The sequence below is a fragment of the Xiphophorus maculatus genome, chromosome 19 (assembly GCF_002775205.1).
Source record: "Xiphophorus maculatus strain JP 163 A chromosome 19, X_maculatus-5.0-male, whole genome shotgun sequence".
Lineage (NCBI taxonomy): Eukaryota > Metazoa > Chordata > Actinopteri > Cyprinodontiformes > Poeciliidae > Xiphophorus > Xiphophorus maculatus.
Genome location: NC_036461.1, coordinates 7,865,124 through 7,880,965, shown reverse-complemented (window position 1 = coordinate 7,880,965; position 15,842 = coordinate 7,865,124). Strand labels below are relative to the sequence as shown.

At 37.9% G+C, this 15,842-nt stretch overlaps 1 protein-coding gene across 1 annotated transcript in view; it reads left to right on the top strand.

Annotated features, from left to right (window-relative positions):
- Positions 1-7,221: 7,221 nt before the first annotated feature.
- Positions 7,222-15,842, top strand: part of gabrb1 (gamma-aminobutyric acid type A receptor beta1 subunit) — a 39,914-nt gene continuing 31,293 nt past the window's right edge. Inside the window, exons 1-3 of the mRNA XM_005797724.3 lie at positions 7,222-9,413; positions 9,516-9,607; positions 9,684-9,751. Of these exons, the coding sequence (XP_005797781.2) occupies positions 9,319-9,413; positions 9,516-9,607; positions 9,684-9,751 (255 nt within the window). The 5' untranslated portion in view covers positions 7,222-9,318. The remainder of the gene's footprint in view (positions 9,414-9,515; positions 9,608-9,683; positions 9,752-15,842) is intronic.

The window sequence follows — 15,842 nt, the reverse complement described above, 5'->3', positions numbered from 1 at the left end:
TGTTTTGTAACGCCATCTTGTTTGCAGAACAACAACCAAAATGCTTGTGCAACATATGCAAAAAAATCTGAAAATTTTGGAGCAAACAGGCATCAAAAGAAACATAAACTCTTCTGCAGAGAGCTCTGTTCACAGATTTTGATGATGACAAATATGAATTTGATGATCATTGAATATGTGAGACTCACTTAATATTTAATTGCGTTTGAAGAAACTATTGCAGATAAAAATCCAATCAGCTGACATGTACCCTGATTAAACAAAGCGTATTACAACTGCAAATCTCTTTGGGATCACATACAGAAAAGTGTGTAAAGTCTGAAGATAAACTGTGCTTTTAAACCTGCACACAAGTTTTAGATCTGGTTCAGCCCCATTTCACTACTGATGACTGTTAGCATTCTGAAGTACAGGTTTCTGGCTTCTCTCGGAGTAAAGCTTTACTTCCTGGGGTCAAACATTGTGGATCCAGGCATCAAATGTAAACACTTTATCAAATATACAGTTACAGCGACCTGACAAAAGACAGTAAACACTGGATGTGAAAGTGTTTGATTGTTGAGGCAGTGATGGAAAAATATCCTAGGAAATTTCTTTTGAACTCATCTAGAAGATGTTCCCTGTGGTAATAAATTCAGTTTTATTCATAATGAGCAGCTGAAGCTGAAAATGTGATTCCGTTTGACATGATTTTTAATATTTATACTTGCTGTCTACCTCAGCGAAACACAGCTTCATTTCATCTTGAATATCTACACTCCTCACACAGAACAGATGTCTTCGTGTTGACCATCAGAGTCTGAATGAGTCATTCAAACAGGAACACAACACATTTGCATTTTTCCACATTATTCAAGTTATGTTTAGAGTCTTAATGTTCTATAAACTGAGAACGGGTTCATGCAGAATCAAAGCTGCAGAAAGTATATTGACTTTCTGCCAGTGTAGCAGGAAGTCAATATAGTCTTTGAGACTAAGACTAAGACTACCTCAGGTTAAAACTTTTCATTCTCTAACATGTAAATGATTGCTTTATTTACCGGATAAAGACAAAATGAAAGTAGTTTTGTGATTGATTATTAGTTAATGCCATTTGTTAATAGATACATTTAAATAATTTATTTATTTACTTATTCCTTTATAGAGTTTGTTAATAATTTTCTATATATTTTTATCTACTTGTTTGGTCTTTTGTATTTGTATTCAAACAAACTGTACTGTTCTAAATGTTTTGAGTTTATAGTCCTTTTTTAATAATTAGTTGTCTATAATAGTCAATGTTTTCTTTGCTTATTTTTGTTGTGTATTATATTATCTGCTGTGATGAATGAAATGATTTTTCTTGTTTCTGTCCTCCACAGGCTCTCTCACTACCACTGAGTCATGTATTTACTCTGATCATCTAAACATGTTTGACCTCTAGTGGAGATTTAACGCCTCCACATCTTTAGAGCCATGTGCATTTGGTCCACTTTACCCCAAACCAGATGAAATCCTGCTCCTCTGGGCTCTAAAAGTTCACATTCATGAAAACAAGAGGTCCCCAAAGGAGGACAACACAAACAGAGAGAGAGTCAAGAGTTACTTACAAAAACTGGACAGTATGGAGAAAATTTTAACTGTTGAGGCTGAATTGCAAACTCAGAAACTGCTTTCTGACTCCTCTGTGAGATGAAAGTAAAAATTTTACCCCATCTATGATGGCCTTTATCTACTGCATTAAATCGCGATCCATTAGTTACATTTACGGCACTGATGAGCTCTGATTTCTCAATACAGCTCATCAGCACACTCCCGAGCAGCAGACAGATGATTTTCTAGTTATAATCTGTTTATGCAAAGTGGACATTTTAAATGAGCTTTATGTTTTTAAAATGGTTTAAACATCATTTAGGCCATATCAGATTTACAGTTTTCTTCAGTCGCTTTGGAACATTTTTCAGAACAGATTTGAAATGTTCAAAACTGCTTTTTCAATATCATTGTGCCAAAGAGAAGAAAAAGAGGAAAGTGTGTGAGGCTGTGGTGGAGGAATCAGGAGGCAAAACAGAGGAAGAGGCAGGAGAGGCTGATGACATAATGCCAGTTTCCATTATTCCATCATTATCATATGGTTGGTGACCCACAAGACACCCTACTCCTTATTTATTAAACCCACTGAGGAATTTTACTCAGCATATTTATTGATACATATGATTACTTTTGATGATGTAAGAATTTTGAGAAAGAGGCTTTCTTTTGCAAGTAATTCATGGTGTTTAGATGTTTGTACCAATTGATCTGAGACAAGTACTCACTGTTTTGTAAGTGTCGAGGATGATTTGAGATATTCAACAAAGCAACTGAGAAAAAATTTAATCAACCAAAAAGGACTGAAAACTGGATGTTAACTGGACTAAAGCACTGTAGTGGGACCTTCCAGAAGCTGTGCAGAAACAAATGCTTGCCAGATTCAATCAATAAGCAATTTCTCTGGTAACAAAAGCTCTGGTAACATCGAAGATAACAACTACTTGGAGATTTTTCTGCTGAAGGTTGTCTGCAAGCTCTTGCATTGTGGTGTGCACTTACTTTTTCTCTATTATTATATAAATTTTAGGTCCTATATTGATGTATATTACTTACTAAATAGTAACACATAGGCAGATTTAGTTTCATTCCAAAAAGCAGTGCTTCTTCTGTGAGCAGCAACACTGACGTCATCTTAAAATGAAAATCCCACAATTTATTTTCTGTCTTGTCTGCTTCCCCCTTCACACACACTCTAAATTTTGAACACCTTTTTGCAAAATAAATTAATTTTACATTAGGAGCTGACTCATAAACAATCAAGGTCCATATTGCACCACGAGGTCCACCTTTTTTCTTCTTTTCTCTCCTCTTTTACTTTTTCTTTCCCAGACACTTGAATCCCTGTAGATTTTCTGAATGGCACTGTATGTGCCCTTCGTGTGTCTGCATAAATAGTCATTCTGCAAGTTCTCTATGGTTTTGCTCTTCCACAAACATGTTTACGTAAGAGGAGTTGTCATGGAGATGGATAGATCCATGACAACATGTTTTTAGCTTTCACATAGTCTACTCTAATTTTATCATGCTAGAGTCAGGCCAGGAATATTTAGTGATTCACCATATCTGTGATAGATTTATATGATTTATTCTTGATTTTAGTGTCATTTTCTAAATTATTTGGTTAATCCCCCTGTTGGTTATTTCAACAAATAAAGAGATGAAGAAAAATATTAAATATAACACCATTTAAAAAACAATTTCTTTTGAATTCCTGAATGAGAATCTCTGTTTTGTTCTTTTTCTATTGATATTTTTCTCTTTTTTTTCTCAAATACTTGTTAATTATTCGCCTGGTACACTTTGCTTAGTTTAGAGTCTTTGGGCTCTAGCCTGTTAAGAAACAATTGCTTCCTGGAGGTGTGGATTCTGTTGCGGTTTTAAATTTTACCCAATTACTAACGTTTGCCCATGACATATGCGACGCCAAGAAAGCATACAGGAAATTGCCTACACTGTAAACTGTCATCCTCCACTGCAAATAGAGAAGTGCCAATCCGAACAAGGCAGCGGATATGTCAGTTCAATATTTGGAAGAATGGCCAACACGGACCGAATGGCTTTGTTCACTTCTTCCGCTGCCATTTCTAAAACTACAGGCAGACTACGGCGAAGAAAATCGACGTCATCGTTCACGTCTTCTCTTTTCGTTCGCTGATTGGCCTGATCAAAAATCGTCCGGAGATAATCCGAGGCCAGGGGAGAAAGTAGAATGTGCTGGAAGCAATATAATTTTTTTTTTTTTTTTTTTTTTTCTGAGCGGAATTGCTCAAAGAGGCAAGTAGATTATGAGTTTCCACTTTTTGGAGACCATTTGTGATACTTCTAGGAATTTTATGCAAACTCATAGATGACATGTTTCCAGGTTATTGTTATTACTGTGACATGTTTTCCCTTACTTCTGATAGACTCTAGGGGGCGTAGCTAAGCAGGGAACCTGTGGCACGCCTGAATTTATTCACTTCCTCAAGCCGCCTGCATATAATGAGCAGTCAGACAAGCCCTCTTCGTTTGAATGTCGAACGAAAGCGGTCGCATCAAGTTACTTGTGTCTTAGAGCAGTGTTTTTATGACAAGTCTTTCAGGGGTTCAGTTCTCAAAACATTATGTGCAAACAGCTACCCCTGCTGGACAAAGACGGTTTAACATCCAGAGACATGACGGGTAAAATGTTTCTTTAACACACTGAAGGCTTTTAGATATGAAAACTACGGAAAATTAAGGGGAATCAATTAATCTTAATAAATGCTATTCATGGTTCGTTCATTCATGTGTGCAGAATGTATTACTAAATTTGTCAAAGACCTAATGACTTACAAAGACATAGTTTAGGCAAGGTCAATTAAATAAAATTTTGTTCCATCTGTTTTTTTTATTTCCTAGGAAGAAGTGATTTCGTTGTTCTTGTTTAGATGTTCTTACCTCACTGTGTGTAAACCACACAATGCCAGTGTTGCGTAAGATCTTAACTTATGGCAAAATTCTTTAGATGAATGTGGGTTTTGAAAAAAAACATTTTTTAGATAAATAAAACAAACTAGCTGACTAAATCTGGAAAACAATATTTCTAGCACTGCAGAAATCTTTAACAAAAACTGGACAAAATCTGTTGGTTAACTGTAGTGAGCTACTTTTATCACAAGATGGCACCAACAACGCATAAAATTCCACGCATTTATCTTTATCACCCATGAAAATGTAATCATGTAAAAAATCTTGTACATTTCAAGTCAGAAGTTTTGAGTTACATTTAAAAATTGCCAGACAAAATTAAACATTTTAGCAAATCAAATTTCTTTTACTTCTAACAGACTGATTTTTGCTCTAACACATTTTAATTTGAATAAAGTTGGATATATTTAAAATTAAACTAATCTGATATTTAGGTTCTACAATTATGCAATTCTAAATATCGTTGAACAAAAACACAAAACAGATTCGACGCTGTCGTCATTGAATTAACAATGATGAAACCACAAGTTGAGTTAGAAAGTTTTAATGACCTCTTAAAGCCACTGGGTAACACTAATAATGAGTTTATTCAAAAGGCAAAGTGGAAATCAAACATGCAAATAACCTAGCAGCTCATCAGGAGTGCTCTGATTTATCCTGCAACAATCACATGTTGGTTCTTGTGTGGGTGCAGAGAAAGTCTGTTGATTGGTAATGATTAGAAATGAACAGAGTGCAGAAAGAAATATAAAAGGGAGAGCAGCAGGAGAATGGCGACAGTAGCTTCCCAGTGATGAGGAGATTCCTTGAGAAAGCAGGCAGTCGTGCATCCTTGAAAATCAAAACTGCTTCAGATATCATTATCACAATGATAAAAAACAAGAAAAACACCTTAATTTCATATAAATCTATTCTAAACTTGTAATTTCTGAATATCAATCATATTGTCTATTAAACTATTTAACGTACCTGTAAAATCATGAATACCTAACGTTTATTTTTAGAAAGCAACCTCCATGCACTTTTAACCTTAAATGAACTTAAAAATGCAGCAATCATAAATCCTTATTTAATTTTTCAGCATTTTAGCACTCGAGCCAAGAGGCTCTGACAGTGTTTTGTGGACAGGGAGAGGACTATCAGGAGTTGACAGATGGAGGAAACTCAGCAGCAGAAGGAGGACTGAGTGGTGGAGAGCAAAATGATGAGTAGCAAATGATCTGGTTATGTGGGTGACACGTTGAGGTGACAACTCGGGGTGACACTTCAGGATAACACCTCGAGGTGACATAGCAGGAAAACATGGATGAAGAGAAGGGAGAGTCTCTGAAGAGACTGCTGCTGTGACACATGCAGAAACAAAATGTTTACATTTCTCCACCAAGTCTGCGCTTCACCAAATCCTGAAGACTTGAGAAGTCTAGGTGTCTTGTTGTAGGATGATGGAAGGAGATAAATCATCTGCAGAAGAACGCTGCTCCAATCTGTCAAGGAGTTGGATGAACCTTGAGATTTACAAACTTCACCTATTATTGGGAAATATGGACCACAATCAGATGAACGAGATCATTAAAAGAGTTTGATGGATCATTTTTATTTGCCTCGGAATCATTTTGCACCTTTTGGTGTTAATTCCTGGTTCCTGAAAGAGTTTAATTTAAGCTGGGGCTATGAAAATAAAATTATGCCTACTAAATAAAAACATATTTTTTTGCTCCGTGGCCTTCATCCTCCAGGGTTGCGCTGCTAAATAGGCTTAGCTCAATCTTTTACACCTGATCTCTGCTGTGTGTCAACATTTGACTCACAAAGTGCCAGAAAAGTTGAATGTTACATGAGTTCAAGAAGAAATTACATCTGATATAATTACAAATTATACAGAAGAAATCTCTTGACATTTGAAGAGTATGTGTATGATCTGTCACTCCTTCAAAGGAATGAGTATTCCTATTTCTAGTACACCTTTTTAGTTCCACTCAACTTTCTATCAATATGCTTTTTTTTGACAATGTTTTAACTACAGTCAGAGTTAGAATGAAAATGTTTAGGAAATCCAATTTAAAGTCAATTTAAATCTAAAGCCAGAAAGATTTTTTATTAGTGTGACAACAATCAAAACGCTTGTGTGTGTGTTTCGGGGACATAGATATTTTCCACATACCCACTGACCTTGCCGCAACATGATGGTGGTGAGTGAAACTTTCTTTCATCTCAGCACCAGACACACAAAGCTTTTGCTGCTGCTGCTGCAGCCTTGGAGGCGTGCTGCCTGCTGGGTAAGTGCTGTTGTCAGGGCAGCTTCATCTCAGTGTTGGACGCCTCCCTACAGCCAGCAGCAAACCAGACTCCTGCTGCATGGCTTCACTCAGTCATATAAGAGAGCTCTGGCTGCAATAACGCTTGGCTGTGGACACTCCATCGTCCGCATGCAAGACATTGCATATTTATTCCTATATTTAGGGAATATTCATAAATTTACAGCAAACGTAATTAATGTGGAGTGATTCTGCCACATTTTGTCTGTTCTAGTGTGTGCCAATTTATGAATAAGGATGTGTTCAATCCACTTGTAATTATAAATCTGTGAACCTGACATTTCCAATATTACTAATTTCATGAATTTGAAAATGACTCCATATTCAAATTGTCATCACATTGTCATTGTCACAAAACATTGTGAAATTTTTAAAAATGCAAAAACAGATTAGGGTGATGCTTCAGTCTGTCCTGGTGAAGAGGCAGCTGCATGAGCTGAAAAGTGATGATGTGGATTGACTGGTCCATCAACCCATCCCCAGGTTAAACAGATTATTATTTAAGGAATAAGATCATGGGTACAATGAGTTGAAATTAGCTTCCTGAATAGGTGGGCTGGGAGCTGAACTCCTAATTTTCCACAAAATATTACTGAAATCTGGCCTTGTTTTTATAAACCCAGTGTGGTGTGTTGTATTGGATGCATCTTTACCAATACGTCACATGCAGTTGGTGTTACCCCAGTACATATGAAAAATATTTAGGTTTATTTTTCAATCACTGGTTCTACAGTGCAGCAATTTCTGTATTCTCCTAAAAAATTGTTATATTAAATTAGATTTTTTTTAATTTTTATTTTCAGTTACTTTGTTCACATTTCCTGCTGTTAGTTTTGATTCCTGTTACCAGCAGGTGCTACAGATTGTGACTCACCCGGTCTGTATTACTGACGATCTTCCTCTTTATAAAGTTTGACTCTTCTCTGTGATCATGGTTTAGTTTCTGTCTGTAGAATAGTTTTTTTCTGCATGTAGGGGCTCTTAATTAGTCAATTTAATTTCCTCCTTTTCTTCTTCCCTTCAACAAAGTTAATGAGTGAGTTCACCTTTTGCTTTCTCCCGTTATCCTTCTGTCTTGCTGAGGTTTCTCTACATTCAGGCTCTCACTCATCACTAGATTAATCAGAAGCAGTACTGGTCTTCATTTTTCTAACATGCCAGGCCATGCAAAGAACTTTAAAGGTTTAGCACGAAAAAAATATCTTTAAATGAAAGTTTTGAATGAATATACACAATGATCTATTGAATAAAACAACCCACATGAAAACGGATAGCAAACATATAAATTCAAATGTTCCTGCTATGTGTCTGTCTTCTAAGCTTTGCTAATATTTTAGACATTTTCTCCTGGTTTTTGCTGAGATTCTCTTCTTTTATTCAATCCCAGTCTCTGTGTGACTAAACTAAAATAAGTTCTTCATCTCAATTAAACACATTGGTTTCTCTCACTTATAAATTGAAACTGGCTTATCTTGTCCACTCACAGACTCAGATCTAAAGTTTGTCTACCGATTTATTCCAATGGTCAATCTGATATGCACAATATTTATCTATGAAAATTACTAACTTTGAGCGGATAATTTTTTTCTTTATTCATTTATGTGGATTTTTTTTTCCCTTCAAGGTGCCCATTTTTGAACATGTCTCTCACTTCTAGGACCACCCTTAAGTCTAAAAGTCCAGAGATAAGACAGAGGAATGAAAAATGTTCTGAAGAATCTAATCTGCTGATATTTTTGCTTTACCACCTCTTGATATATGAACAGATCAGGTTGTTTAAAGAAATAATAAGAAATATTATTTTTTTATTGAACCTTAGTTTTAAATTGCCACACCAACATATACAATTCCCAAGCTTCTCCTTTGGTTTTTGGTTTTCGGGTCCCCCCCAAACCCCTTCTGACCACCCCTTAAAAACTTTGTGGATGTGCTCCTGCTCAAGAAGACTCGGGAAGCTACAAATAAAATCGGTAATTAATAGCCTGATTCCCTGTAAGCTTCCATGGTCGATCAGTCACAGATCAGCGTGCATCAGTCCCTTTGCTATTTCTGATTAAGTTGCTGTGCATCCCGTCACGCCGCCAGGAGTTGTGCGCAGCTCCCCGGACGTGCTCGCGTCGCGCCGCTCCGCGCCGCGCCTCCCCCTCTTCTCCTCCCGTTCTCCCTCCCTCCAAAGGTGACCGGGGAGTCGCGCTCCGTGCCCGTTATTTACCGTCCCGAAGTTGAAGCGGAACCTGACGCAGATCGGCTGATGGAGGTTCTCTGCTGGGCGTGCAGCTCCTCTCTCCATCCTTCCACCCTGCAGGTGAATCGTTCCTCACATGTTCGTCTCTGCGCTGCTGCGCTCTTCTTCGCCCGGGCTTCGTCTTCATCCAAAGTCATGTCCCCCCTGACGCTCAGATGTTGGTGAAAGGACGCGCATGCGTTGATTTATTTTGGAATACTAATTTTGCCTCCTAAGTTGCGTCCCTGCGAGTATCCGATGTGGAAGCCGCTGGCAGCATCAGAGTTGCCAGCAATGTGGATTACAGTCTGCAGCGTGTCTCTGCTCATCACTGTGGTCTGCGGTGCGCAAAGGTGAGATCTGACAGCAGCTCCTCTGATTCCACACAGGCCTGAGTTTATTTTAAGTAAATTTGAACTGGAAATGCTTTCTCTGCTCCCCTCCCAATCTTTTAGCGCAAACGAACCCAGCAACATGTCCTACGTAAAAGCGACTGTTGACAAGTTGCTGAAGGGCTATGACATCCGTCTGCGGCCTGATTTTGGAGGTAAACTGCAGCCGGTTGCCATGTGGGGCTCAGCGGGGCTGCTGCGCTGCTTCCTAACGCTCTGCTGTCTCCACAGGAGCTCCGGTGGATGTGGGGATGAGAATAGACATCGCCAGCATTGACATGGTGTCTGAAGTCAACATGGTAAGTTTGAAAGCAGCGGAGGGTGGAAATGTGTGTTTTGCTTTGGTGCAGCGTTGCTCCTGAAGGAACTCCCCTCACTGCCTCCCACCGCCCCCCCAAAAACACACTCTCCTCCCTCCTTTTCCTCCTCGTCGTCTCCCTCCTGCTTTTCCCTTCAGCACCGTGATGAGATCCGCAATGTGTCAACCCCAATCCGCATGCATCAAGTCCTTCCCCGCGGTGTCACAGCCGGCGGTGGCTGAGAATTAACAAGGCAGGCAGCTGAGAGGCTGCTTAGTGATTCCACGCACGATCTGCGGCCTCAGCGCGGCGTGTGGGACAGAGAAGGTGATCAGAAACACACAGACGGGGTGGGGGGTAAAAAATACGAATCCTTTTTCTGTGCGTGTTCTGCTCGTTTTTAGTCTCAGCGCAGTAATTGCATAACGGCTGTCAGAGAGCAGGCAGCGGGGCTGCGAGTCTGTCTGCAGAATATGATGTGACCACTTCATACAGAGCACGAGTATACAGCGCTGCCAAGGTGCACAGAGGCTGAGAGAGTCTGACAGATTCACACGTTTCCCCTCCCCACGCACTCTGGCATAAACACACTTTGACTGCTGCATGTTTGACTGAATGAAGATGTAACCCAAACACACGCACACACACAGAGTTGAAATGGGGGGATTGGAAAAAAAGTTTGAAGTCAAAGCTGAAAGGTTTATTGAACCTTTCTTCTAAGGTTGTACCTCTGATGTTGACCAAATGACTTTGAAAGGATAAAAAATGAAAGGTGGCAGGCTTTATAGTTTATCTAAACAAACTTGAAGTAACACTACCATGTAAATGTGCAAATGTCTTTTTCTTTTTTGCATAGTTAACTTAGTTCTACTTACACTCACCTTCCACAACTTTATGTACACATTTTCAAGCCATCTAGGTGTGATAAAGAAGTCTCACTAAATTTCAAGTCAAGTATCTGAACATGGAATACAATTTGAACAATTCCAAGTTAAGGTGGTTTTGAATCTCTCATGTTACAACCAAAGTAATGCTGCTGGTCTACAGTCCTGGTTAAAACCAGCCCCTTGTTCTAAGTTATTTACCTCATAGATGGGTCTGAACCCTTTGCTATTGAGAAGTTATTGCTTCAGTTGAAGTTTTAACTGTTACTCAACTAACATTTGCCTCTGACATGTAAGGCGCCAGTTCCACGCTACAAAACTTAACGACAATTGATTGCAGTTTAAACAACCATTGTCCACCGTGAAGCTGAACCAGACGGATGTTAATGTTATTTTGTGGCGGATACAATGTATATATTTCACACCCAAATGTATACTGACTTCCACAATTTCAATGTTTGTAAGCGTGGCAAATGTGGCCTGAATGGCTTTGTTAACTTTCTCCATTAGTTGACAACAGTAAGCCAAATTACCATGTAAGAAAAAAACTGGTGACTAAAACTCATAGTTCAGGAGTACTTTCTAAGTTCTGAGTACAAAGAGCAGTAGATGCTTCAGTAATAATTAGAAGTAAAGTTATCCTATCTTTTCTTGTTAGTACCCCAATAATTAACACACGTGGACAATAGGAACATTGTTAAGGACCTCAAATCCTGCTCTCTGGGTAGTTTAAGTTACCTGAGTGGTTTGAAAGAATTGGTAACTTCAGTAGTTGTGTGTACTCTGATATAAGTTCAGTTATATTATATAGTTATATATTTTCAGTTTTGAATTCAAAATTCAAAATTAAAAGCAGGAACTGTCTGTTCCTGTTGGAGGAATTTCCCTCCAAAGTGTAAATGTTGACTTAGAAAAAGAGATCTCAAAACCCCAAATAGCTGCTTCAGGGTTTAATGTGTAAAATTCAGTAATAAACAGTTTATTTGCTCTGCTGCCAGTTTGAGTCTTGTTAAATCATCACGCTCACAGCGCTGTCTAACCTTAGTTAGTGAACATCTTGTTTGAATGCATAAAAAGCAGAGTAATGTGCTATTACTTGTTCATGCTGCTAATCGTTGCCAATTCTATCAACACCTTATGCTGATTTTCTGACTTGCAACTGCAAAACTGTTGTGTGATTCACTTCCACAACTGATGCAGACGTGAGACTGTGAGTGGTTTTTACAGTCTAACTGTGGAACTAAGAGCTCTAATCTTGAAAGTTAGAGCTTTCTATTGCTTGTTTTTGGATAAAACTAGACTGTTTTCCCAGCTAAAAAGTCCTGGGGAGAAAAAGGGAGCATCGATTGTACAAGAAGATATGGGACGGCGGTTCCTTTTGCTAAACTTTCTCTATACTTCGTGTGTCCTTCTCTATTTATCCCTTGGGTATGTGATCCAGCACCCTGCCAGGCTGGTGACAATAGAGACGAACAGTCAAAGCAACCTCATGGAGATAACTTATGTTGGCTGTTAGTCTCCCATGATTCTGCCTCCTGTACCCCAGCTGGAACTTCTCCTAAATATGTTTTAATGATTCTGGAAAGGTGGCTTTGTAATCTAATTTTATCTAATCTGATTTCAGGGTTTTCTTGGATGCATCTCTTTAGATTTTTCTTTTTGTCTTCTTCCTGGGAATAACCTGTTAAGAGGAGGACCTTCTCTGAAGGAACTAGAGTGCTGTGAACATTTATTTACATACTTCTTCTGTTTGTGGTTGTTGCATTTAAATTTTAAGATCACCAAAAAATTGTCAGTTTCAAATTTGAGTAAACCTTGACATAGAAAGTTTTTTGTTGCTTTAATTCATTAAGGGAAAAAATCAGTTTAAACCACCCGGGCCCTATTTGAAAATGTAATTACACCATGGGAATGACTTCCATCATGTCTTTGAGATAACTGGCTGTGTGTTTTTTGCATTTCTATAGATTAATTTTGACCCACTCATCTTTGCCAGAGACTGGAGAGTAAATTTTGACTATGCCACACCAAAATGATTATTTTGCTAATGTTGCTTGTCTTTTCCTGAGCCTTTCAGAGGTGAACTTGCTGGTATGTTTCAGACCATTGACCTTAGGCATTACCCAAGTGCAGTTGAGTTTAAGGTCCTGTAATGATGGTTGGACAATCTCCTTTAGGATTTTTTAACTAGACAGCATAAGTCATGGTTCTACAGCTTACTGAAAACCATTTCAATTGTGAAGACACCAAGCAGCTCCTGACCATAATATTACCCTGAAATACTTGCAAGTCTTTTGAGATGTTGAACTGTCACCCAAGGATGCAGTTTTTATCCTGTATCTTTTTTTATTTTATCTTTTATTTTTTTAAATCCTGACACTGCTTGAGATATGGGAGGCATGTTGTGCTTTAGTTCTTCTGTGACCTCATGGATGAGTTGATGGGCTTTTGAAGAAACGTTGGAAGTCCAGCCATTCCATGGAAGGTTCACTACAGTTCCTTGTTTTGTCCATTTGTGGATAACAACTCTCACCATAGTCTGATGGAGTCTCAAATTTTTTGAAATTTCTTTTTAACTTTTTCCAGTCTGAATAATCCCAATAAGTTTATAAAGATGAGGTCATGATGTGTTGTCTTTTGAGATCTTTTAGCCTACTTCATGTTGTCCAACAGATTCTTACAGTTTGGGCAGTAGGTTGGTTTTTATGATGTAAAGCACTTTGAACTACCATGTTGCTGAAATGTCCTATACAAATAAAATTTGATTGATTGATTAATTAGGCCTGAGTGTTGCTGGTAAAACAAAAAAAAATGTGGCTAGTGGATTTTTGTAATTAAATATTTTATGATTGTACAAGCAGTCATAATATTATCACATAGAGCCAAGTTTCTTTGAATATATTTCCACCTATTAATTAAAATGACCACATGAAAGGAGATATTTATATATATTCCTTGAGGCCTGGAAACACTAGGATACCTCAAGAAAAGTTACAAATGGACTTTAGATAAGCACATGGAAGAGGATAATTGATAAACCTACGAGAAGTGCTTTCCTTCTGAATGTCTTTCTATAGTGCAGTTTTAACAACAACAAAGGTTACTTTAGGAGTTCAGTTCCAAGTAGTCCACCTTTACTTCACATGCATGAATCAGAATAACCCCATTAAGGGATTTATCTTGATATATCACTTCCTTGTGATCTTCCTGTTACTTTTTGTGGACCATACAGTGTTGCCAGGCTGGAAGACATGCACAGTCTCTCCAGTGAGTTCTCAGTTTGTGCCATCCCTCCTCTGTTTTTTGTAGAAAGGTATAAGGAAAAATACGGATTTCAGTTCAAAAATACTTTATTGATTCCAAAGAGCAATTAAATTAAAATTAAACACATCCAGAGTGCAGGTGGGTCCTAAACCCTAAAAGAAAACTCATTTTTATACCTAAATGAAAGCAGCCACGTTTCCTTCACTTAAAAGATTGCTAAGCTTATGAACAGATGAGATGAATCAGATTTATTTTTAACAGAAAAGAAATGTGAAGAAGGTAGTTTTATCTAACTTCCTCTGTCTTTGGTACATTTAGAAGAATTTCAGCAGGTTTACTACCTCAAGACTTTGTAGTTTTTGTATTTTAACTCACGCTAGATCTGTCAATATTTTTCTACAATTCATGCAAGCTGAAACAGTGATTCATAATTATTTGCAAGTCTTGATTTATCAATCATCACTTTGACTCTGGTGCACAAATACATGTTGGAAATGAGCTACAGTCAATTTCAGCTCATGGAGGCTTAAAGAGTCACAGTGGCAAGTTCTAGCAGCTACTGCCCGGCCCAGCCATGAAACCATGATTCATTAATTCATCCTGCTGCAATTGTGTGGGCTTCTAACGCTGTTTAAATTCACATTTGCACCTACTAAGGCTGTGATATCACAGTAGTTTCTGCATGTCTACCACCACTGCTGCTGTGCGAGTTAGAACAAACCGTGAGTTACAGAGTGAAACTGAAGTGTTTGTCAGAAGATGTTCAGATAGGAAGAGTTGGGTTTAAATCCGATTTTGTTCTTTAACACAAATCTGTTGAGAATGTTTGTACTGGACAGAAATCCAGTTTTTAAATATTGTATTATGCATTGTTACAAAATATTATAGCAGTCTGCATTGAGCTGCATGTGTGCTGGTTTTTTTTTGAGGAGAGGTTCCAATTCTTGTGGAGCAGTGAATTTAAAGGACATAGGTCGGCATTTTTACTTTTTACTTTTTCTTTTCAGTTTTCTGTTCAATTTATGACTCAGTATTGTTCAATAGAGAAACACACTAAAAAATAAAAAATAAACTAGCACATGATGGCCTAGTGCTGCTGAAGACTTACTGGTTTCGTCTGGATCTGGTTTAAGTTGTTAAATTGAATTTGTTTCATAATTCAGGATAAAAAAATGTTTCCAACGGTTTTTGATGGGTGAGAAGAAATTACCTCTTCCTACCTGTGTTTACTTACATGCAGCTAAACAGTGTTTTTTACTTCAAAATAGGATCTTCACACCTAAACTGCTCATGCCATCCTTTTTCTGTCACTAGTAAGAAGCCAAACATTTGTCTGACATATCCTCATTAAAGTAGCATAATTTTCTTTATGAAAACAATCTGTTCTGTCAATACTGTAAGAGACTACTAAATGATCTGTTTCCAGGGCTCATAGCCATATAAGGTAGTGCTTCGCTGTTTTAACAGGTGTGATTCAAAATGGGGTTTTTTAAACAGGTTTTAAGATAATTTTCCCAAGATCAATTTTTTTCATTCTTCCATGATTTGTTCGTTTTCTGGCTCTAAAATATGGTGATATATCCTCTGTGATGGAAAAAATTAATGTGAAGAAATATGACTTGCCAAATGGCACTTATACGGTTTTTTTTTTCTTTTTTTTTTTTTGCTTTAGCACCCTTTAATTTATACTTGACTTCTCATGCACTTATATGGTGGTTACACCTCATCTCTTGTTCAGCTGAAGGTCAGCAGGGAAAGAGGTGGAAGGTTCAGTCCCTGGTCTTGCCGTGATTTAACTTTTCTTGGCAGTCTCAGGTTATGCATGTCTAAAATTAAAGGTCTAATAATCCTCTAATAAACTCACTTCACTTTTAGACTTAATATGTCTGGATTTGAGGCTATGTCTGCAGTTAATTCAGATCTAATTTCCACAAAACAAAACT